The following is a 23,353-nucleotide window of genomic DNA, read 5'->3' on the forward strand; positions in this document are numbered from 1 at the left end:
GCTTCACCTGGGGCCAAAACCCCAGCTAGCCAGCCCACCCGCCCCCCAGTGGTTATGGTTCTGTGAATGTCCCTTGTATAACTTCCCTGCAAATACATGGAAACAAATGTTTAATAAAGAGCGGACATAAGTGAGAGTACTGCTACAAGTGGTGCAAAGTACGTTTTGTATTGGTGGAATACAGCAACAACACCATGCATTGGAGGAGGTTCAAGAAGCAGTGTGGAACTGGAATGTGTTTTTAAACGGTTTCACTTAAATGACAAATGCAGTATATTATTGACTTCATCAAGTTACAACAATGGGAAATGAATTACTATATTTTCTGGCGTATAAGACTACTTTTTAATCCAGGAAAATCTTCTCAGAACTCGGGGTTCGTTTTATACGGCGGCTACAGCAGCAGCTCCTGCAGCAACTCCCTGCAGGATAAAACAGCAGGGATAAAACAGCAGCAAATTAAATCAGAGGACACCAAGCTCTCTAGACGATCAGAAATATGCTTGAAAATTGGCCCCAGAAGCCCCTGGCCACTGGGAAGTAGAGCGTATTTCTGAGCTGGACTGGAGACTGGTTTTTAAAATTTTTATTTAGTGTGCGTTGGAAGAGGGGTAGTCTTATACGGCGAGTATATCCCAAACTCTATATTTTAACTGGAAAAGTTGGGGGGTCGTCTTATACACCCAGTCGTCTTATACGTCGGAAAATACGGTACATATTACTACTATTGTCATTTGTGCATATCCTATTCTTCATCTAAATCAGCGATGGAGAAACTACAGATACCCCTGGGGATGTCCACTGTCTGAAGCCCTGAAGATCTTCTGTCGGTCAACATAGATAATACTGAGCTAGATGGACTAATGGTCTGAGTTGGTATAAGGGAACATTCTGTGTTCTAGATATATCCCTGGCATCTCATGTTAAAAGGTGCTCAGGAAACAAGGGATGTGAAACCCACCTAGCCACATCTCAAAGGCTGTAACATGGAAGATGGAGCAAGCTTGTTTTCTCCTGCTCTGGAGAGCAAGACCTGAACCAATGGATTCATTTTACAAGAAAGGAGATTCTGCCTAAACACCAGAACTTTCTGGCAGTAAGAGCTGTTCAACAGTGGAACGAACTCCCTCAGAAGGTGGTGGACTTTCATTCATTGGATGTTTCTAAGCAGAGGTTGGATAGCCACCTGTCATGGATGCTTACTTGATTAATTTCCTACATTGCAGGCGGTTAGACTAAATGACCCTTGGGATCCATTCTGATGCCAGTCAGATATAGTAGACCAGATGGACAAAATTGGTATAAGTCAGCACCCTGTGTTCATTTGGGTAGAATAAAAGACAGTATTTTCTCATCTGCAGCACTGGATGAACCCGCATTGTAAAAGTTGTTCCTAGGTGAAGTTTTCACTAATCTCAGATCTTTTGCAAGTCTGCCACCTGTTGATACACTTTTTGTTTTTGAAATAGCATTCACCACATTTTTGCAGGGGTCACGGTGGCCTTTTGCAATTTGGCAGCCAAAGCAAGCATTCTTAAAGGTGTATGCCATCAACCTGTGAAGGAAGCGCTGTACGTGTGTGTGGAAGTGTAACCAAAAGTACTAGTTTTAAATTTGAACGCCTCTGAGCAGAGAAGCAAATTTTACTTTTGTTCATATTTACTAGAGCTTTCCAGCATTAACCCTTACATCTGCACGGACGCCAATGCTCACCTTGGTTAGCCTTTTGGGTGGGGCTCAGAGCAGGGAAAGGGGTACAGCCAGGAGCCAGAGCTCAGATCTGACAGTGGAGTCCAACACAAACACTGTTCTCCTAAAATGTACAGCTTTTTTTAAAAAAGGTCAAGAAGGGAAGCAGGGTGGGTAGAAGCAACTCAAGCTAGATTGCCCCTGAAGCAACAAACCTGACCATGTTTTTCTGGCAACTGGTCATTTTTTATTATCAGCAGCTTCATGTTCGGAGTCTTAAAAGTCTTGTTGGTCAAAGGGAACAAAACCAATAAGAGCAAATTAGACATAAATATTTACAGGACCAACCCATCTTCAATATGGGGCTATGAGCTGGGATAGCTCAGTTGTTAGAGCATGAGACTCTTAATCTCAGGGTTGTAGGTTTGAGCCCCAGGTTGGGCAAAAAAGATTCCTGCATTGCAGCGGGTTGGACTAGATGATCCTCATGGTCCCTTCCAACTCTACAGTTCTATGAGTCTATGAATTCATTTCTGAATTCATTTCTAAACACTGAATGTAATTAGGGTAACAAGTACAGTGGTACCTCGGGTTACAGACGCTTCAGGTTACAGACTCCGCTAACCCAGAAATAGTACCTTGGGTTAAGAACTTTACCTCAGGATGAGAACAGAAATTGTGCGGCGGCGGCAGCAGGAGGCCCCATTAGCTAAAGTGGCACCTCAGGTTAAGAACAGTTTCAGGTTAAGAACGGACCTCCAGAACGAATTAAGTTCTTAACCCAAAGTACCACTGTACCTACAGATTGCGGCTAACATCATGTAGTGCTTTGGGAGGGTACAAAAATTCTCTCTCTCTCTCTCTCTCTCTCTCTCTGTATACAGATGTGCCAAGGTGGCAAAAAATAAATAAGTCAAAATGTAGGATTTACTAAGTAGCATCTAATAAATCACTTAATATGCTCATTTCCAGTTTTTAAAAAGGATGTCCTTTGTAATATTGTCATTGAAAAATATTATTGGCAGGATGAACGTATTAAACAACCCAAGGCTTTTGTGCTGGGAAGCATATTAACGATCGATTAACAAAACCCTTTTTTTAAGAAATCCACATGCTTGTAATTTGGTGAAGGGGAAATCCTATATAATTTCTTTAGAATGTGATCTCAGTTTGATTAATTTCAAGTAAAGTGAGAGTGGGAATGTAATGGACAGAAATGATTCATCTTCTTTCCCAGCTACTACAGTATTTGCTGAGCTTTGGATTCCTGAGCTTTGTGAATAGGAAAAAATGATTATTTTCTATAACTGTCGACCAGATAGTATAGAATGCTTGCAGCAGCTGTAATTTATGCTTTAAGCTCCCTCCCTCCCTCCCTCTCTCTCTCTCTCTCTCTCACACACACACACACAGTGTATATTACTGTGTGGCATCTGCCTCCTTCTATCAGAGGGGTCAGAGAATATTGCAAAAAAAGGAAGGAGGGAAGTATTCTGCAGTGTGAGGTGTGGAGTTGCCAAGAGGCGGTCTGAAGGCTTTGCTTCTCAGCACACCAATAGTAAACTTAATGGGAGACAGAGAGAGGGGTGTGTAAGCAAACTTGAGCAAACACTGAGCTCTCTGCTGGTTGGGATGCTTCAAAGCTCAGAAGATGAATAACCCTAATCTTCAAGGTGGTCACATCTTGGAGACATCTAGCAACAGGAAAACTTCCATGAGGAAAGCTACTGTGACCTGCTACAAGAGCAACAGAGCTGGGATTTCCTTCCATTCTTTAAATTTTCTCACCGGCGTCTTCTTTATGCTCTTGGGCCAAAGTGGGCTACTCCTGGGACACCCGCAGTGCCTCGATTATGGTCCTCCTTTCCAGCCTCCCTTCCACCTGGAGTTCTGCTCTGCCTATGAAACTTTTGGTTGTTGCGATCAGGACAAAGACAATACGATTGCAGCCAAATACTGGGAGGTGATGGATTATATCGATCCGCAGGCTCACAAATTGTGTGGAGGATATATCAAAGATATTTTATGCCAGGTAAGGCAATGGGTGGGTTGTAACCTTCATTATGCATCACTGATATACACTAGATTGCAAATTCTACTGTTGGTTTATTTATTTTTTTAAGGAGGGAAGACAGAGAACAGAAATTAAATAAAACTAAGTTAGCAGATGTGTGTGTGTGTGTGTAGAATATATATATGTGGCATCTTTAGCAGCTACAGGGGAATATATATAAATGGCATCTTTCCTGTGGACAAATTGTGATGTATGTAAAAAGATAATGTAATATTGTTCAGGGGGAGGATGAGGATAATATTCCATTGATTCATTCTACATATCTGCTTAGCATACAGGTATTAAGCTGTATAATCTTAGGGTGTGGGTTGTTTTTTTTAAATGTTTCAAACCAATATGACACAGTGGTGAAAATCTCACATCCTCACTCTCACATGAAGGCTGGAGAGCAAGGAATGATTGTCTTCCCCCCCAGAAATTTGAAGATAGCTTGGAAGAGCAATCACAGCTTGCAACTTGTTCACTCATGCTACTTTAACCCCTGCTAAACAGATTTTGTGGATTTCATATCAGAAACCTGCAGAACCTGTTTGAACGGTGGCAAAAGTGAGACAAAAGAAATACGAATGCACACCCCGAGAAGCAAAATCTCTTTGGACTGCTGTCTTCTTCTTGGCCTCCCTTTGGCAGGCCACTTAAGCTTTCTCGCAAAGTTGTTGTGAGGCTCAAGGCGAGCTGTGAAGCAGGGGGTTTTGGGGCTACAAAACACACTTTCAAGTTAATATTCTAGATCAAATGAAGCAGCAGCGGTGCTCTCCGTTGCTGGAAAGGTGGCGAAGCTAATCATTTTGTGTCTGGGGTTCGGAACAAAAAGATAAGTGTTTCTTCCATTTGCTTTGCAAATAAATGCAAACCAAGACTGGGCAGCGCTCGGAGGCTTATGCAGGGCTGAGCAAAGTGGACCTTGGTGTTTTGATTCCCAGATGCCATGAAGCGATGTGTTTAGATTGTGCTCCTGCCTGGTGCCCTGGAAAGCTGCAGTTCTGAAAGCAGCCTCAGATCAAACAGCTGGCACCCATGCCTTTTTGGAAAGGGTTCCCTCCAGTCTCAGTTGCTCGGTTCCTGCTCCCCCTGCTTTCTAGTGAAGGCTGCCCATCTGGCTGAAAGCAGAAGCCGGCCAGTGTGTGTGTGTAGCAGGAGAACAATGAGCAAAGGGTGCAGCTCCCATTGGCATCCTGCCTATCCAGTGATTTATGAGCAGAAAGGGTTCCCCTTTTAAAGTGAGTCATGGAGGTCAATGATTCACTCCTTGCCAGCACAAAGGAGCCAAAACACACACCAGGCAAACACTTAGCACTCTTCCATCTAAGCTTCCTCAGCGCTAAAATATTATCTGCATGCACTGAATATGCTCTCTTCAAGAGGCAACACTGCTCAGATTGTGAAGTCAAAAGGAAGCTGCTTATTTTTAAAAATAATTCCATAGCCACAGGAACCCATATTTTCCCCAGTGTGGGGCACTTTGTGTGTGTCAGGGGCAGGGATGGAATTGGTCTAAAGTAAAGCAAAGACAACCTGGATGGAAAATGAAGCCAGTGGTTCAGTTTACTTAGGACTTAAAAGATTTTGCCCCTCTTCAGATAGCAATGTGTTTGTTGCCCCGCTTAATCTGAAATGTATTTTGGTCTGTCAGCAAAGGTGAGCCCTTCTGCTCCTTTTGCTGAATGGGCCCCTCAGACCTCTGCCCCCAAATCTTGCTGTGATGGCACCTCTGCTGGAAATAGTGGATAAATGTGACGGTTCCTGACACTGATTGATTGATTGATTAATTAATTAATTAATGTCAGTCTTAGGGCCAAAGAGGAAGGTGACCTCAAATATGTCTTTGCACCCAATATGCAGATCTTTTAAAATGCAGTGGTGCCAGAGAGGGCAGGGAATTCCTGCCTATGCAAATACTAGGTCCAGAGAAAGGATTTCCTTTCGGACTGCAGCAGGGGGTGAAGGGTTAAACTCTCTCTCCTGTTAATTATCAGTTCCACCACCCAAGCTGATGCAAAAAGTTTCACTTCAAAACCCCTGCTCATTAAATGCAGAAAAACACATTTAACACACTGTGCCTTTAAAGCACATTTGAAGCACATTTTCCACACCTCAAAAAAAACACACACATCCTGGTGTCTCTAGTTTATCCCTCACAGTTACGGTTCCCACCAACCCTTAACAACTGGGACAATAGTTAATTCTGCATAGCTCCACTTACTGTTATGTGGAAACAACTTTTCAGACGGGGAAACAGGGAGAGGAAATCCTTGTAAAACGGCAGACACAGTAGTCACAGAGGGACCTAAAGACTTAATATTTCATCAGCCCCTCTGAGATAGAGGGTGGAACAATGAGCAGAACACCATTTGCAACCTCTCACATAGATGAGGAAAAAGGAACAGATGGGCCAGCCTTTTACTGGCAAGGCGGCTTAATCCTAGCAACTGTTATGTAGGCCCTTAGGAATTTCTTGACCTCAGACATTTTTAGCCGCAAATGGGGGTTGCTTGCATTCTCTGAAAGACAGCCCCTTCAGGGGCTAAGTTTGGACTTGAGACAGGGAGAGACTGTAGGATCCAAAGCAAATGGTGGGACAAAGGCTTGTCAGAGGGGACATTTTGTTGAACTGCACTTCAGCATACAATACTGAGCTCTGAAGATTTAGGCCCCATCTGCCCTTTACATTTAAAGCAGCGTCACACCACTTTAAACAGTCATCATAGCGTCCCTCAAAGAATTATGGGAACTGCAGTTTGTCAAGGATGCTGATACTTGTTCAGATACTCTTATTCCCTTCACAAAGCTACCATTCCCAGAGCTCTCTGCAAAGAAGGATTGATCGCTAAACCACTTTGAGATTCCCAGTTACAGTCGTATCTTGGTTGATGAACACCTTAGCAGTCGAACTCCCGAACGCCTCAAACTCGGAAGTGAGTGTTCCAGTTTGTGAATGTTCTTTTGGAAGCCGAACGTCTGGCAGCCAATCGGAAGCTGCATCTTCGAAGTTGAACGTTTTGGAAGTCGAACGGACTTCTGGAACGGATTCCTTTTGGCTTCCAAGGTACAACTGTGTAGTCAATAGTCAAACAAGAGCTTTGGATTTAACAGGTTAGTTTTGGACTGGAATAACAAAAAGCTGTGTAAGCAAGAAGAAGACCAAGCAAGTAGCAGTAGGTTCTCCGTGTGGAGAAGATGGAGAAATGTTATTGTGTGATGGTGAGAATGGCACACTTCTTTGGACATAGCTATGGAGTCTGCCTCCACAAGATGTGGTTGTGGCCATCAAGTGCCATCACAACATAGATAGCTTTTAAAGGGAGAATAGACAACTCATGGAAGATATGGCTATCACTGGCTGCTAATAAAAATGGTTATCACACCCAACTGCCCCAATAAAATGGGAACACCCCATTTTTGAGGTGCTTTCATGCGAGATCACATCTCTCTCTCTCTCTCTCTCTCTCTCTCTCTCTCTCTCACACACACACACACACACAATTTTCTGTTTTACAATTTAGAATACTCATTTAAACATCCTTAAAATATCAATGACCTTCCTTCTTCTCTTTCCATGGTTCATTTTGCATATCATAAATCCCTGCATATTTTACATAAAATAAACCATTCAGTATTCCATTATTACATCCATCAAAACTTATTTACACTGTTGAATTTATCTTAATGCTGCCAACGTTTTCAAATGTACACAATTTCCCCCCTTATATTCAATAAACATTTTCCATTCTTCTTTAAACATATGTTCTTCTTGTTCTCTTATTCTATATGTTAAGTCCGTGAGCTGCGCATATTCCATCAGCTTAAGTTTTTATTCTTCTTTAAGTGGGACCTCGCTTGTTTTCCATTTTGGGGCTAACAAAACACAGGCCACAGTAGTGGCGTACATAAATAACCCTTTTTGATACCTGGGAATATCCGTCTGAATTATCCCCAACAAAAAGGACTTTGGTATTTTGGAAAAGTACTTTTAAACAATTCTAGCCATATTGCATCTTTCAGGGCCTTGCTCTCATGCGAGCCACGTGACTCGCGCAGGAGCACGGCCCCAAAAGCCGCACATCCTGGTTTTCCGCTGGGGCATGTGAGAGGGTATGGGTTATATGCCACCTTCGGCATCAGAGGCACCATGCTCTGAATACTGGTTGTTGGGTAATAACAGTGGAAAAGGCTATTTCCTCATGTCCTGCATGTGAGCTCTCCATAGGCTTCTGGATGGCTGTTGTGAGAAACAAGATGTTGGATTAGGTCTGGGGTGGGGTACCTTTGGCTTTCCAGATGTTGTTGGACTATGTCTCCCATCATCTCCAACCATCGGCCTTGCTGGTTGGGGCTGATGGGAATTGCAGTCCAACAGTATCCAGAGGGCCAAAGGTCTCCCTGGATTCGATAGCCCTTTGGTCTGATCCAATGGGGCTGTTACGTTTCTTAAAATCAGGAAGCATTGCACACTTAGAATTATAGAATCATAAAATTGTAGAGCTGGAAGGGACCCTGAGGACCATCAAGTCGAACTCCCTGCAACGTAGGAATATGCAGTTGTCCTATGTGGGGATCGAACCTGCAACCTTGGCATTATCAGTAGCACACTCCAACCAGCTGAGCTATCCAGGCGTGCTATTTGAGGTGTCTTTGTAATACATAAATGTGCAGACTGAGCAGGCATGACCGTGCTACAGCAGCCGCCACACAGATTGAGTCTGTTGCACAGCACTTTCAGAATGCTTTTTGCCCTTTAACAGGAATGCTCACCCTACGCAGCTCATCTTTACGATGCCGAGAATCCTCAGACACCCCTGCGGAACCTGCCTGGCCTTTGCTCGGACTACTGTTCGGAGTTCCACCTCTACTGCCGTTCTGCCATCACGTTGCTTACCGACGACAAACACATCCAGGAATGCTGCGAGAGGAACAAGACCCGCTTCTGCAACCTGCTTAACATCCAGGATGAAGACTATTGCTTCCCCGACGTGCTGAAAAACACAGACCTGAACCGTAACCTGGGCTCTGTGGTGGAGGACAAGAAAGGCTGCCTTCAGCTGTGCCTAAAAGAGGTGGCCAACGGGCTGAGGAATCCTGTGCTGATGGTGCACGCGAACGACAGGACCCATCGCATGTTTGTGGCTGAACAAGTGGGCATCATCTGGGTCTTTCTTCCAGACGGAAGTCGCCTGGAAGAGCCTTTTCTGGATATTAAGAACATGGTGCTGACCACCCCCTGGTTAGGAGATGAAAGAGGTTTCCTCGGGATGGCCTTCCACCCCAAATACAAGGACAATGGGAAATTCTACATTTATTACTCCTACCAGGACAAGAAAAAGGTGGAGAAAATCAGGATCAGTGAATTAAGAGTTTCCATGTCAGATGTCAACAAGGCTGATGCAAGCACAGAAAGGTAATGTTTCCCCCAAGCTTCCTTCCTTCTTCCATCTTCTTGGGATCTCTGCTTCCTCCCAAGGACTTAGGGTGAAGTTGTTGCCTTTAGTCCTCATATCGACCCTGTGGGATAAGTAGTAACCAAGTACAGTACACTCTGTGCTAAAGCAAATCCCAACTGGGCTTCAAGAAACAATGAATTCTGTGCTCTGTGATTTATTTTCCCTGGCCAAGCAAAAGGACAATTTTATAGGTATGTGGGTGGAGGTGGACTCAGGTGCTAAGCACTACTGTGCTATCCAAGATAAAAGAATGCATTCAGATGTGGGATTTGAACCCAGGTCGCTATTAAGGGTGGGGAACCTTCAGCTCACAGACTAATGCTGGCCAACAGAGGTTCCAGTTTGATCCATGAGGCTCAACCACATCCTCCTGTCAATCAGCGGATGTCACTCATGATATCAACTGATGGGCGAAGTCCACATTGTTCATTGGTTGCGTGGGCCTGTTCCTAGCAGGCAACAGGTGTCTGCAGGCAAAGCAAAGGTGTGTGCTTTCCTTTGTAGCCAGAGGCTACAAGAGAGACTGCTGACTTGCAGCTGATGCTTGCAAAATGTGATAGGGAGGGGAGAAAGGAGGTTTTGCCAGCCCTATGCTCAGAACTTTGGAAAGAATCTAGACAAATCTTCAACCTGGAAAGTAGTTTCAGTTTCAGCCTGTAACATGGGGGTTACTTGTGCAGCCTGATTCCATTGTCTTCAATGGAGATCACTGCCAGGTTCATTGGCTCTATTTTTCCACCTATATATGACAAACTGTAGTCTTCTAGGTGAGTGTTTTACTCCCTATCTTAGACCATGGCATGGCCAGTTTTGGGTTCCTGTCCCATTAGTTGCATCAGCCAATGCTCTAGAGCAGAGACAGAGAACAGGACCCAGATTCTGACAGGCTGGATCCTGAGCTCTCTTGACATTGTAGGGAAGGGCTACCCACTTTTCAATCATAATTGAAGCCAGTGATGAAAAGGAATTCCTCCCCCCCCCCTTGGTAGATATGACTTGATCCATGTTAACAGAGGGAAAATGCTCCTTTGTGTTGTTGGCTTGAACTGAAGTTGGTCATTCAAAGGAAGAATCGGGAACACCTTCTGCATCCAAACATTGGCTCTTTGGGGAATTTGGTGACTTTTCCAGTTGCTGTGCAGGGCCTAATGTCCAGCGCAGAACCCAACCTATGATCTACCAGACCACAGTGTCTCCTAGTTTATTGAGGGTCCTAGTTTTGAATATTCTTCCACCCACGTTCAAGATGTGCCTGGAAGCAGGATAGATGTATCGAGAAATATATTGCCAAATAAGAATGGCTGGATGCAGAAAGACCTTGCACAGTTAACACTCTTGCGCAGGGCTTTTTTCACCCCCAGCCAGAGCTCACTGGAGCTCAGCTCCGGCAGCTCCTAGGTGGGTGCCATTGCCATTCTAAGAGGACAAGGGAGAAATTCATGGTGAGCTCTGGCACCTCTCTTTCTGGAAAAATAGCACCGCTCCTGCATCCAGGAGTTGTGCTGATCTGCTGTCAGGAATTCCTTCTTTGACTACGGCTTAGAACTGCAACGTGTCATGCAGTCCACCACGGGTGATTGCCTATTGGCATAAGAGTTATCATAGACCAAAACAAAGCCATTAATTGACTTCCTTTCCATAAGCATTGATGTATGCATGCTGATGGATGCAGCACATTCTGACCCAGCTTCTCTCCTGGGAGGGCAAGTGGGAGTGCCAGATGTGCACTTAAGATGGTTCTATCCAGCAGACAGATTTCATCAGAAGGATAGAATTATCCCAGGAATTTTAAGGTCCTTTTTTGCTTTGTCTAGGAAAAGGGAAAGATTGAGCGCTATGCAGATAAGATGTTCTGCTTAGTGACTGAATAACTAAAATACGTCTTTGAACTTAGTAAGGCCCTGAATGTTAACCAGCCTTCCTCCCTTGCTCTTTTTCCTAGTTTCTGATCTCTGTGTTTCTCTCCCCCCCTCCTCTTCAGGAGTCTCTTAGAAATCGAAGAACCAGCCGCAAACCATAATGGGGGACAGATCCTCTTTGGCCTGGATGGCTACATGTACCTGTTTACAGGGGATGGAGGGAAAGCCGGGGACCCTTTTGGTAAATTTGGGAATGCTCAGAACAGGTAAGGTCCATCTCCAATAAGTGCTGATTGCATATGAGACAGCTTAGTTCGCCTTTAAAGGCAAATTATACTTTTAAAAATAATGCTCCTTTTCTGTTCAAGGGTGCTTTTTAAAGATTATTTTATCATTTATCGCTTTAAAAAAAATATTTCATGTAAGTTCCCTTGTGTATCATTTGACAGAAGGTGATGATATTCCATCTAGTCAAGCAGCCAGCCAGCATATATGGAAACTGCTACAACAATCTCCCTTCTGTTTCTTTGTCACGTTCGTTAATCCTTGTTTTATGCCTTGATTTCCTCTCAGGAGTAGTTTACTAGGAAAGGTTTTGCGGATCGATGTGGATGGAAGAAGCTCTGACGGGAAGCCTTACCGCATCCCCTCTGACAATCCTTTTGCCTCTGACCCTCAAGCTCTCCCAGAAGTCTATGCCTATGGGGTGAGGAACATGTGGCGTTGCTCTGTGGACAGAGGTGACCCGCTCAGTCGCCAAGGAAGGGGGCGAATTTTCTGTGGAGATGTCGGCCAGAACAAGTTTGAAGAAGTGGACATAATTGTTAAAGGCGGGAACTACGGCTGGAGAGCCAAGGAAGGCTTTGAGTGCTATGACATCAAGCTTTGTCAAAATTCCTCCTTAGGTAAAGAATGTTACCTGTCATTTTTAGTGTGTTCGTGGGAAGGCCTTATCTTACCTGTATTTGGTTTAACTGTTAATTCTGCAGCTATCATTTTTGTCATTCCTTTGTGAAGGGATAGGAAGTGCACACACACTTCATTAAGGATAAGATCCTTGGGGGCAAAGTTACAACATTTAGAGTGCTTTAGCTTCAGGAAAAGGCAAGTACAGTCATACCTCATGTTACGTTTGCTTCAGGCAGGTTGCGCGTTTTCAGGTTGCGTCCCATGGCGACCCGGAAGTACCGGAAAGGGTTACTTCTGGGTTTCACCACTCGTGCATGCGCAGACACGCAAAATGATGTTGCACGCATGCGCAGAAGTGGCAAATCACGATCCGCGCATGTGCGTACGTGCAGACGCGGGTTGTGTTCTTTTCAGGTTGCGAGTGGGCCTCCAGAACGGACCCCGTTCGCAACCAGAGGTACCACTGTACAAGGAGACACGATAGAGCCGTATAAAATCACACGGGGGGGGGGGGAGTGAATAGAGAAACGTTTTCTCTCTCCATTTTTCATGGAGCCTGGGGGCATTCAGTGAAGTTGAACGGTGGAAGATTCAGGACAGACAAAAGAAAGTACTTCACACAGCGCACATGAACTATGGAACTTGCTCCCGTAGGAAATAGTTATGGCCAAAAACATGACTGGCTTTAAAAGAGGATTTGGCAAATACATGGCAGAAAAGGCTATTCATGGCCACTAGTCATGATAGTGATGATCTACCTCCACTGCTGGAGGCCACTGAATATGTGTAATTTCAAGACCCCTCCTCTCCATTTTAATGGTCACTTATTTTTAAACCAGTCTTGGGCCCATCAGTCATTCAACCAGAGGATGCCTTCAAACAGAGGTCTGTCCGCTGCAAAGCTGGGTGCATGGTGGTCCTATAAACCAGTGCTTCCATATAAACCAAGATATAAACCAAGGGGATCACGGTGAACAATGCGTAAATGGGGGGACCACAGCCCAAGGCTAGGGGGCCACAGAGGGAAATGAGAAGTGAAGAGGGGGGATCCTGATTGGCTAGCTATCTGCTTGGCCAATCACAAGCGGGTAAGGGGGCTCTCTCTCTCTCTCTTTTGCCATGGATGGGTGTAGCCAGGATTTTTTTAGGGGGGCAGGTTTTTTAGGGGTCAGTACCTCTGATTTGTATTGATTTTTACTTATTTGGGGGGCAGTTGTCTCCCGTGCCTATGCCAATGGGGGAGCTAGAGAAAGGCAACTAGGTCGGATGGGGGCCACAGTAGGAAAAAGGTTGGACAACACTGCTATAAACTACACTAATTTTACTTTAAATGCCCAATTAGTTTTAGAAAAAAATTGCTCGTGCATTGAAGAAGGATGACTATTTCCTTTTAAGATAATCAAACAGTTTTAATTGACTAAAGTGCGTTTTCTCTGTTTTTAATAGACGATATACTTCCAATATTTGCCTACAGCCATTCAGTGGGAAAATCAGTCACTGGAGGTTATGTGTATAGAGGATGTGAGTCTCCAAACCTGAACGGCCTATACATTTTTGGTGATTTTATGAACGGGTAAGGGACAAACTTCTTTCCATTAACTTTTCAGTACAGTAGGTAGGTTTCCTATAGACCATCTCAGAATATTGGTTTTTGGTTCATCCCTAGTCATGAGCTCAAACAGTTCATGGCAATGGGGAGTAGCAAAATGTATTTACGGCCCAAGAGAAAGCCTTGGATCTATTTTGGGATATACCAGAAAGAGTTTTTCTAAGCTACAGTGGAACTGTGAAAGCATAAAACATATGTTTTTGTTTTTTCATCCAGTCGGCTTATGGCTTTGCAAGAAGATGAGAGAGCAAATCAATGGAAGAAGCAAGACATTTGTATTGGTAGCACTAAAGCCTGTGCCTTTCCAGGGATGGTCAGCTCTTACAGCAAATACATCATTTCTTTTGCTGAGGATGAAGCAGGTAATCTTGGTTGCTGTGTCTGTTTTCTTAGAAAATCATTTTTTTGGGAGGCCACCAACTCTGAGTTGCTCAACAACTTTTGGGGTGTCCTGGTTTACTTTTTGAAATATGGCAACCCTGGAATAGTCAGGAACCTGGAAGGCCACATGGTTGCTTTAGGCTGGTGGTCGGTTACAACTTGCGTAGGCCTGGCTTACGTAGAGAGGAAAAATTGCACTATTATCAACCTGTTGCAACTTTGTCTGACGAATTTCACATTCGTGGCTTTCTCCTCTCTCCCTGTTGTCTCCAGCTGAGCTCTATTTTATGGCTACGTCCTACCCCAGTGCCTTTGCGCCACATGGATCGATATACAAAGTTGTGGATCCTGCAAGGTGCGTACTTTTTCAAGTCCTTGAATGTCCCTGTGTCCTGCTGATTTTCTGAACAGCATCGGCACCACACGCAAACATTTGTCAGTTTTCTTCCAGGGCGATAGATACTGTTATGTACTGAAGTTCTCACCCTGGGCCAGCATGGGGATACTGTAGATAGTTTTCACTCAGGTCCACATATGCAAATAAGGGATCAAAAGTGACGTTCATTGATTGGATAGTTACAGAAAATGGTTACTGTTGCGTTCTAGTGGAGCTCTATATAAGCCGGCTGGCTGAACCCTTCAGCTCAGTTCTGTTCTGGCCTGTGAATAAACAAGAGCTGTTTGAAGAATCGCTGTGTTGTCTGATATGTTCACCCACAACTTAACAGATAGAACGGAAACACTCCATTCACATGACTGGATTTCAGTTTCATGCATTAAACCTGCAGAACAACTATGTTCCTGGGAAGCCACAGTTTCCTGCTCTGGCACTTGCAGGCCAATCCACTAATTAAAACGAAGTACATTGATTTAAAGCAATTGGGCTCCAGTTAAATCAGTGGGAGTCCACAGGCTTAAACCCCTTTTAAGGGATTTGAGGATTAGGAAACCAAGAGCCCCGAAAGCCCCACAATTATTTTCCCCGACTTTCTTTCCTCCAGAGAATTCTGGGCACTGTAGTTTGTTAAAAGTTGCTGGGAGTGGTAACTCTGTAAGGGTCCCCAGGATTCTTTGAGGGAAGAATGTCTCATGAAGGAATTTCATGTGTGTGTGTGCAGTGCACAGAATAACAAAATACTGTGAAGCATGGGAGCATGTTCCATCAGTAACAGGAATTAAATATCACATAAGCTACTACACTTGATATCAAGAAACCTGACCCAAAACCCTAGGTCATTCTTCCCCTAGTGGTTCAGATGGTGCCAACTCTCAAGGAGTAAAAAACCAACCATGTTAGGTAGAAGAGCTACCACCACTCCTGCTTTGTTCACCCAACTTGCGCAGGAGATCTCAGGCTGTACTCTAGGGACTCAGCTACAATAGTAAACAAAACAACCCAGTGATTTGAATGTGTTATAAACATGCAACACCAGGTGGTGCCAGAGAGCACAAAACTTTTCCCTAGCGTTTTTACATAGGGGTTGCCCCCCCTGGTTATAACGATTTAATTTCTGACTTATTTATAGTGCCGTATTTTTCGTCCTATAGGACACACCGTCCCATAAGGCGCACCTAGTATTTTGGGGGGGAAATAAAGGGGGGAATTATTTCCCCCCAGGCGCGGGGCTGGGGTGGGGGAAGCCCGAGCTTCTCCCGACCCCAGCCCCCAGAACACGCAACTTTCCGCAAGCCGTGGGAGCCCGGCGCCAGGCTCCCGCGCCTTGCGGAGAGCTGCGTGAAGCCTGGCCGCACTGAGCTCAGCGCGCCCAGGCTTCAGCATGCAGGCAACTCTCCGCAAGGGAGCCCGGTGTGGGCTCCCACGGCTTGCGGAGATCTGCGCGAAGCCTGGAGAGCGAGAGGGGTCAGTGCACACCGACCCCTCTCGCTCTCCAGGCTTCAGCGAAAGCCTGCATTCGCCCCATAGGACGCACACACATTTCCCCTTCATTTTTGGAGGGGAAAAAAGTGCGTCGTATGGGGCGAAAAATACGGTATTTTTTTCCTGTGTGTAAATCCACAATAGCTGTCCCCAAGACCCCAAGGAGCAAGAGCTAAAGTACCACTCTCTACTTCTGAGGCCTCAGGCAAAAGAATCCAAATTACAGCAGTTGTAACTCGAGAGGTCCAAAGAATTAGTTTAGAACCAAGGCTTAACTAAAATAAGCACAGCCAAAATGAAGAGGTGGGTGTTTTATTAGTAATAATTAAAACAGCAGCATAGCATGAGACCTGTTTACCAAATAGGAGAGCTGGCTTGCAGGCAACCTACAGCATAGAAAGCAGACAAAAATACATCTCTTTGTAGTTTTTATTTATTTTGAAGTTGAGACCAACCATAGAATTCGTCTGAGACTCAGGAACTAGTCTAGAAAAACACAGGAGTTGTTGACAGAAGTTCCATCCAAGTAATGGCAGGGCACATCAACAACAGTAATAAATATTCACTGTTTGTCTATCTCCTTTTATCCAAAGGATATCCAAAAGATTAATGTACCAAGTAAGCATCGCTTTTGCTCCCAAGTAGGGAAGACATCCAGGTCTACCAACATTTGGGATGCTTTTCTGGGCGGATAGTAATTTTCATGTTCTTTTCACCTTGTTATGAAGATGTCAAGCTGTTCTGGGAAGCTTTAATCTCTTTGATACACACTTTCCAGATTTTATTTTTATTATTTTTATTTTTCTGCGCCTATGGGTGCTTTCAAATGTGCGTTTATTGTGGGATTTTGTTTTGGTTTTGGTTTTTTTTGCAGCATCCACATGATGGCATTGGCATCAAATCACCAGCCTCTATTTCCCCTCCCATTTAATCTCTTTTTTTTGTGTGGGGAGGAGAAGGCTTTAAACACACACACACACACACACACACACACACCAAAACTTACCAACCTGTTGTTCATGCTATCTGAGAACGGGTATTACCGTATTTTTCACCCTATAGGACGCACTTTTCCCCCTCCAAAAATGAAGGGGAAATCTGGGTGTGTCCTATGGGGCGAATGCAGGCTTTCGCTGAAGCTTGGAGAGTGAGAGGGGTCAGTGCGCACCGATCCCTCTCGCTCTCCAGGCTTCAGGAAGACATCCGCAGCCTAGGCAGCCCTGCGGGAGTTCCCGCAGGGCTGTCTAGGCTGCAGATAGCAGCCTGCTTCCCGGAGCGTCGGGCGCCCTGAAAGCAGAGTGCCCGGCGCTTCGGGAACACATCCGCAGCCTAGGCAGCCCTGCAGGAGTTCCCCGCAGGGCTCCCCACGCTGCGGATAGCAGCCTGCCGCCCGGCGGGCGGGGCACCCTGAAGCAGAGCACCCCGCGCGCCGGGCAGACATTGGCCAGCCCCACAAGCTCGGGGGACAGCAGGGAGGCGCTTTTCCTTTATTTCCCCCCCAAAAAACTAGGTGCGTCCTATGGGACGGAGCGTCCTATGGGACGAAAAATATGGTACTTCACCTTAGGTGGAAAAAGTGTCCAACAAGTGTCCAACTTCCAGGAAGATCCATGGACCTTTCTGCAGGTTTTTAGAAGTCTATATTCCCCATTCATTTCTTTAGCATGTTTGTGAATTACACTCAAGAGAGAAAGTGAGAACTGTCTCAACTTCTGTAGCATAAAAAGGCCATGGAGTTTTCAAGGCAGAAACGCGAGAACTCAAACTCACCAAAGCCAAACGACATGTTGCATTATTTAACATTTTTTTTAAAAGTGTGGTTAAACAGGCCTGTTTTGTAAAAAAAAATGTAGCTATAGGGTCCAATCTGGATTGGGGCACCATGTGAGTTTCCTGCTGAAATTCACTCACTTGCTCATATCTACCCTTGAAGTTGTTTCTTTTACTACAAATGAATCGCTCCCACTAAATACTGAGATTCCAGAGAACTTGCTTCTTCCAAAGAATCCTGGGAAATGTAGTTTGTTTAAGAATGCTACGAACTGTAGCAGGGGCAAACTACAGTTCCCAGAATTCTTTGGGAGGGCATGTATTTTAAAAGTATGGCGCGCATGTGACCCGTTGGGAATGATAACTGTATCACAGTTCCAATTAATTAAGCAGAGCAGTGGAAAGATTTAAATCCAAAGATATACTGGTAGTAGGCAAATATCATCCACAGGAAACCTAAATCAGGAAGAGAGTTCTTTTCAAGTACAAAATGCTTGACATTTTCCTTAACTGAAAATCCACCTCTTCACAAGGAGAGAAACTAATGGAAGGATTCGGGCAGGATATACCGGTAACTTTTGTTCTGTTACCATGAGAGTGCTTTCAAGGTCTTTTGCTGGCAAGCTCGCGATTTAACAGAAAGACTGAAATTGGACATCTGCCTCTAGAAAACCACCACAAACACAGGCTCCTTATCCATTCTCAAGATGTCCACACATAATTTTTGTGACCGAATCTGTTTGTTTTTTAGGAGAGCTCCACCAGGGAAATGTAAACAGAAGCCTATTCCAGTGAAAACAAAGAGTAAGCGAATCCCATTCATTCCCCGTGCAAGTAAGTCAACAAGGATATGTGGAGTTTTTCTGTTTTGTTTGCTATGTAGCACAAATGCTAAGACACATTGAAAGGAACTGTCGATGTGTGTGCCAACCATTAAAGGCTTCAAACTAAGTAAATACTACAATCAATCAATAATAAACAATTTAGTTACCCCCCTTCTTTACTGTACACTTGTGATTATTTTGCTCATGATGGTATTGGGGTAGTTATACACAATCATGTTTTTGATACTGTTTGCACCTGCAATCGCTTTAGAAATGGACGTGCTGCCAGGTTTCCAATTGGCACAACAAATGTTCTAGGATCTGTGTTTTTTTTTGGGGTGGGGAGGCAGGAATTGGCTTGCTTTTGTTGTGCTGTAGTTCAACAGTGCCCTTCTAGGCGGCACTAATACCATATCACTGGGGAAGCATTGCAGAACAACAAATAAAGTCATGTGGTGTGTGGACACTCCAGTGTAAATCCACCATCACTAATGCAATAGTACTGTATCAGTGACATGTTGCAGAATACTAAAAACAACAAAACCCTCCAGTCTGAATGTATATATTCTGATCTAAGTATATCTGAATCAGGGGCAAACTTTTCAGCCTGGGGGACCAGACCCTTATCTGTCCCCACCCCCACAGAAAGGTGAATTGGACACCAGTCCAAGTTGTCACTGAAACCGCCCACACCCTCCCACATTTCTCCAATAAAAATAGGGACGTCCCATTCCATAATGATAATTTTACTATTTATAACCTACACATCTTACTGGGTTGTCCCAGCCACTCTGGGCAGCTTCCAACGTATATAAGAACAAAACAAAACATTAAACATTATAAAAAACTGCCCTATACAGGATTGCCTTCAGACAGCTCGGGGGTCGGGATAATGCCATACGCTCCAACATTTCTCTAAGGAAAATAGGGACATCCTAAGGAAAAGCAGGACATTCCAGGATCAAGTGAGAAACCGGGAGGGCTTCTCTATATCAGGGATGTCCCTGGAAAATAGGGACACTTGGAGGGTCTGTGCCGGCTAAAATGGACCTTTTCTCTTCCATTTTCAAAGTGGCTTGAGTGCAAACCACTTGGTGTTTGGCATGTTCCTGCTCTCCGTCAGCTGATGAGCAGGGGGAACAGGTCTTGCTCCTGCAGAAGAGCAATTTGGCGCTCACTTTAAGCTCTCAATCATTTCTTTATGATGGGAATTGTAGTGTACCTGCTCCACACTTGATGACATCAGGTGGGGGGGGCAGGTAGGTGTGGTTTTCAAGAGTTGGCCCTGTGGGCCTAACCGAAATCCCAACTTTGGCTCACTGGTCCAAGGCTTCCCAAACTTGGGTCTCTAGCTGTTTTTTGGACTACAACTCCCTTCATCCCTAGCTAGCAAGACCAGCGGTCAAGGATGATGGGGATTGTAGTCCAAAAGCAGCTGGAGACCCAAGTTTGGGAAACCGTGCAGTGGTCAATGGCTCCTCACCCCAAATCTAAATGTTTGAAGCTTAGGGTGGATTACCCAAGCCAGCAACCTCTTCCTAACAGCTCAGAATATTTCCCAAGTTCCCCCCTTTCCATTTTATCCTTACCACAAACCTGTGAGGTAGGTGAGGCTGAGGGATAGACTGACTCAAGGCAGGGGTGCTGTTGTTAAGGGTGGCTGAGGGGTTCAGGCAATGCTGCAAAGCACTGTGATAATGACACCCCACCCACCATTTTTAAAAAATCGTTTTTGATATTGCAAATATAGATTTACAACAATACCAAATAACATATCCATATAAAGAGATCTCTCTGAATCTCAAGACTTCCCCACCACCCCCTCCATGGGTCCTATTGTCAACATTCTCAACTGCATATTATTTCATAATCTATATTTTATATCTATCCATATTGTCCATAGTATTTGTTACATTAAAAGTGAGATTAAAATCCTGCTAATGTTTCCATCTGCTTACAGTGGTCTCCTCAATAAATTATAATTTCCCCCCACTCTTTCTTGAAGCTTTTGTCTTTTTGGTCCCTGTGCTTTCCAGTCAGTTTTGCCATTTTGGCGTAGTCTAACAGCTTGGTTTGCCATTCCTCTCTGGTAGGGACTCTTTCTTCTTTCCATCTCTGGACTAATAGCATCCGCGGTGCTGTTGTCGCATACATAAATAATCTTTTCTGTTCCTTTCCCACCCACCATCTTAAGTTGCTCTATATCGCTGCTCCCCTCACCTGGAGAGAAAACAGCAAAGACCTGATGAAGAGAGCACAGCAGGTTATATTTTCTGAGAATCCTCCGGAAAAACAATCTCTCAAAGGACCTGTTGATGGCATTTTACCACTGTACTGTCGAGAGTGTATTAACTTATGGTCTCTGTGTGTGGTTTGGGAGCTGCATGGCCAGGGAAAAAAGAATGCTGTCCAGGGTTGTAAAGACTGCGGAGACAATTAATTGGGTGCACTCTTCCCACCTTGGATCAAATGTTTCCAGATGCCATAAGAAAGCTGCAGAGATAGCGCAGAATAGTGCGCACCCCGGAAATGATCTCTTTCAGCTTCTGCCTTCTGGAAGAAGGTACAGTGTTATAAAGACTAGGACTAGCCACCTGAGAAACAGTTTCTATCCAAATGCGATTTTAGTTTTAAATGCAGTGTAAGGAGTCTCTATGGGAGTATATTGTATTTTAAAAATGGGGTATCAGAGTTTTTAGGGGGCTAACCAGGTTGGGATAGCTGGGATAGCAGGCTTGTTGGTTTTGAATGTCTTATGTAGATTCCCCCCCCCCAATTTTGTTGCTCTGTATGGGACAATGACAATAAAGATTATCATATCGTATTGTATCGTATTTCAACCTGTTGAAACAAGGATGGTAACCTCCTAAAATGTCTTTTCACAGAAACCGTCCTTGAATTGCTTAAAGAGCGTCTTACAACCCGTCCCCCCAAAACAGCCTTCAATGCTACTGAACCGCCCCCAAATTCTTCCACTCCAAGATCCAAGAAACCTGCCTCCCACAAAGACCCTTCTAAACGTAAGGCAGCGAAGGCTCCCAGGTCTGGCAGAAAGCAGCAAATGACCCAAACTCCCAAGGCCCGGGGATCCAAGACGAAGGCGCAAAAGGCGAGGCCTCCACGGGTCTCGAAAGCGACGGTGACAACCTCCTCGCCAAAGGAAAAAGGCTCCCGGTTAACCAGAGCCCAAAAGAAACAGGTTCCAAAGCTGAGGTCAGCGACTAAGGAGAAAATGCAGAAGAAGAGAAAGAGGTCCGGCTTAAGAAGTGCTGCTTGAACTTCCAGTATACATCAGTTATATGAATGTAGATGGAGTTGCTGGGCGACTTGCTTCCGTTCCGCTCTTAGTAAGAGAGTGAGATCAGTGTGTAGTTTACACGCCAAATAAATATATATATATGTATATGAATGAAAGCATTCCGCTCCAGGAAAAGCAAGCAGCTGCTAGGCCACTGTGACAGATGCAGCACATTCGCTTAATGAGGAGTTTAAATGCCCCAGATGGATTCCAGGTTGTTGCTTTGCAGAAATCTTACTCCGATGACCGTTTAATCAGTTTAAGGAGGTGACGCGGTGGCCACTTACAGCAGTATAGTTCTACAGGAATGTCAGTGGGATTGCTTTGGCTGTGTGAAGCAGCAAGTGATTTGCACCCTCTTTGGGAAATTCAGTTCCCCCATCGACTTGTGTGGCAAAGAGCACCACTGAAAAGATGGCAAGGTTAATAAGTCTGTGGTACTTTTGTCTCTGGGAGAGTAAGGCTGTATCTCAAAAGGTTAGTAAGCAAGGAACACTGGCTGCATTTCAATGGCTGAACAGTCTAATAAAATGCAAACCTTCTAAGGAATTAACTACAGGGAGCAGAATTAACTAAATTGCCCAGTCTGATATTTTGATGATACTGGGCAGTTGATTTTCTTTTATCAGTTGCAACATACATTCTAAAGCACATGTGTTTTCTCTCTCCCTATAATAAAATACTGGATGAGAACAAATAAATCAAAGTGCGTCTATTTGTGTGATTCTCTTGCAAGGCAAAAAATCTTTCAACAAAAGCACTTGAATGCTGCAACCTTTTGTTGTAGGTCTCACCTGGTCACTTTATTAGACAACATCCTATCAACACCCAATGCAGGTGTACAATATTCCTGGACATCTGGGATTCAGATCGTACCATCACAGATACAAATTCCAAATGCACCAGTATTGGGGGTGGGAGTGTAGGATAGGAACAATTAGGATAATAAAGCTATGCTTTGCAGTAAACCTATGTCTAGTAGTGGGCAAGGACTTAATAATGACTTTGCAGGGTCAGACCAAGGCCATCCCTAAATCAAGCAAGGCAAGGAAGGCATCTTTGCTGCCTCCTTCATTTTTTCACGTTATGACTGCCATATTTCCAATGCGTTTACAGCCTGTTCCACCACACTGATGTCTGACTTGCAGGAACAGATGCATCTCTCATTTAGCACTATACAACTAGATAATGTATCCTTATTTAGAAAAAACAAACGAACAAATCACTTAATAAAAAATACCTAAGCGGGTTACATAGCTGTGTAAAACAACTAGCCATAAAACACAGATAAAACCTGCAAATGTTAAAAACCATTATACATAACTAAACAATGTCTGGAAGAGACATGCTGCTATTAAAAAAAGCTTTTAGCCGCCATCTAACACAGAAAAAAACGTCAAAACAAATTCAGTATCTTTACTACTGAGAATCATTCATGTATAATGGACTTTTGTACCTGTTATGTACCTGGACTTATGTACCTGTTATACACACTGACGATCTACTCGTTACCTTGAGGACTTTTCTATTTTTACCTAAGGATTGTGTTATACAGGAACGTACAAGAAGAAACAGTAAGAAAAGAAGAAATGTATTAATAATGGAATTAAGTCTCATAGGTAA

General features: G+C 44.3%; 1 protein-coding gene and 1 long non-coding RNA gene across 2 annotated transcripts in view; one reads left to right on the forward strand and one right to left on the reverse strand.

Moving 5' to 3' along the window:
• LOC310758937 overlaps positions 1-23,353 on the reverse strand; it is a 140,399-nt gene that overhangs the window by 60,492 nt on the left and 56,554 nt on the right. The window contains exon 2 of the long non-coding RNA XR_014546113.1: positions 2,276-2,487. This is a non-coding gene — a long non-coding RNA (uncharacterized lncRNA). The remainder of the gene's footprint in view (positions 1-2,275; positions 2,488-23,353) is intronic.
• Positions 3,256-22,641, forward strand: HHIPL2 (HHIP like 2). The gene is given in 10 exon segments (XM_083606340.1): positions 3,256-3,721; positions 8,506-9,158; positions 11,183-11,326; positions 11,634-11,965; positions 13,416-13,542; positions 13,795-13,940; positions 14,233-14,314; positions 18,360-18,442; positions 21,318-21,666; positions 21,668-22,641. Coding segments are annotated over 10 exon segments (2,325 nt in total). The 5' UTR covers positions 3,256-3,340; the 3' UTR covers positions 21,696-22,641.

This window comes from Podarcis filfolensis (assembly GCF_964270895.1).
Source record: "Podarcis filfolensis genome assembly, chromosome: 3".
Lineage (NCBI taxonomy): Eukaryota > Metazoa > Chordata > Lepidosauria > Squamata > Lacertidae > Podarcis > Podarcis filfolensis.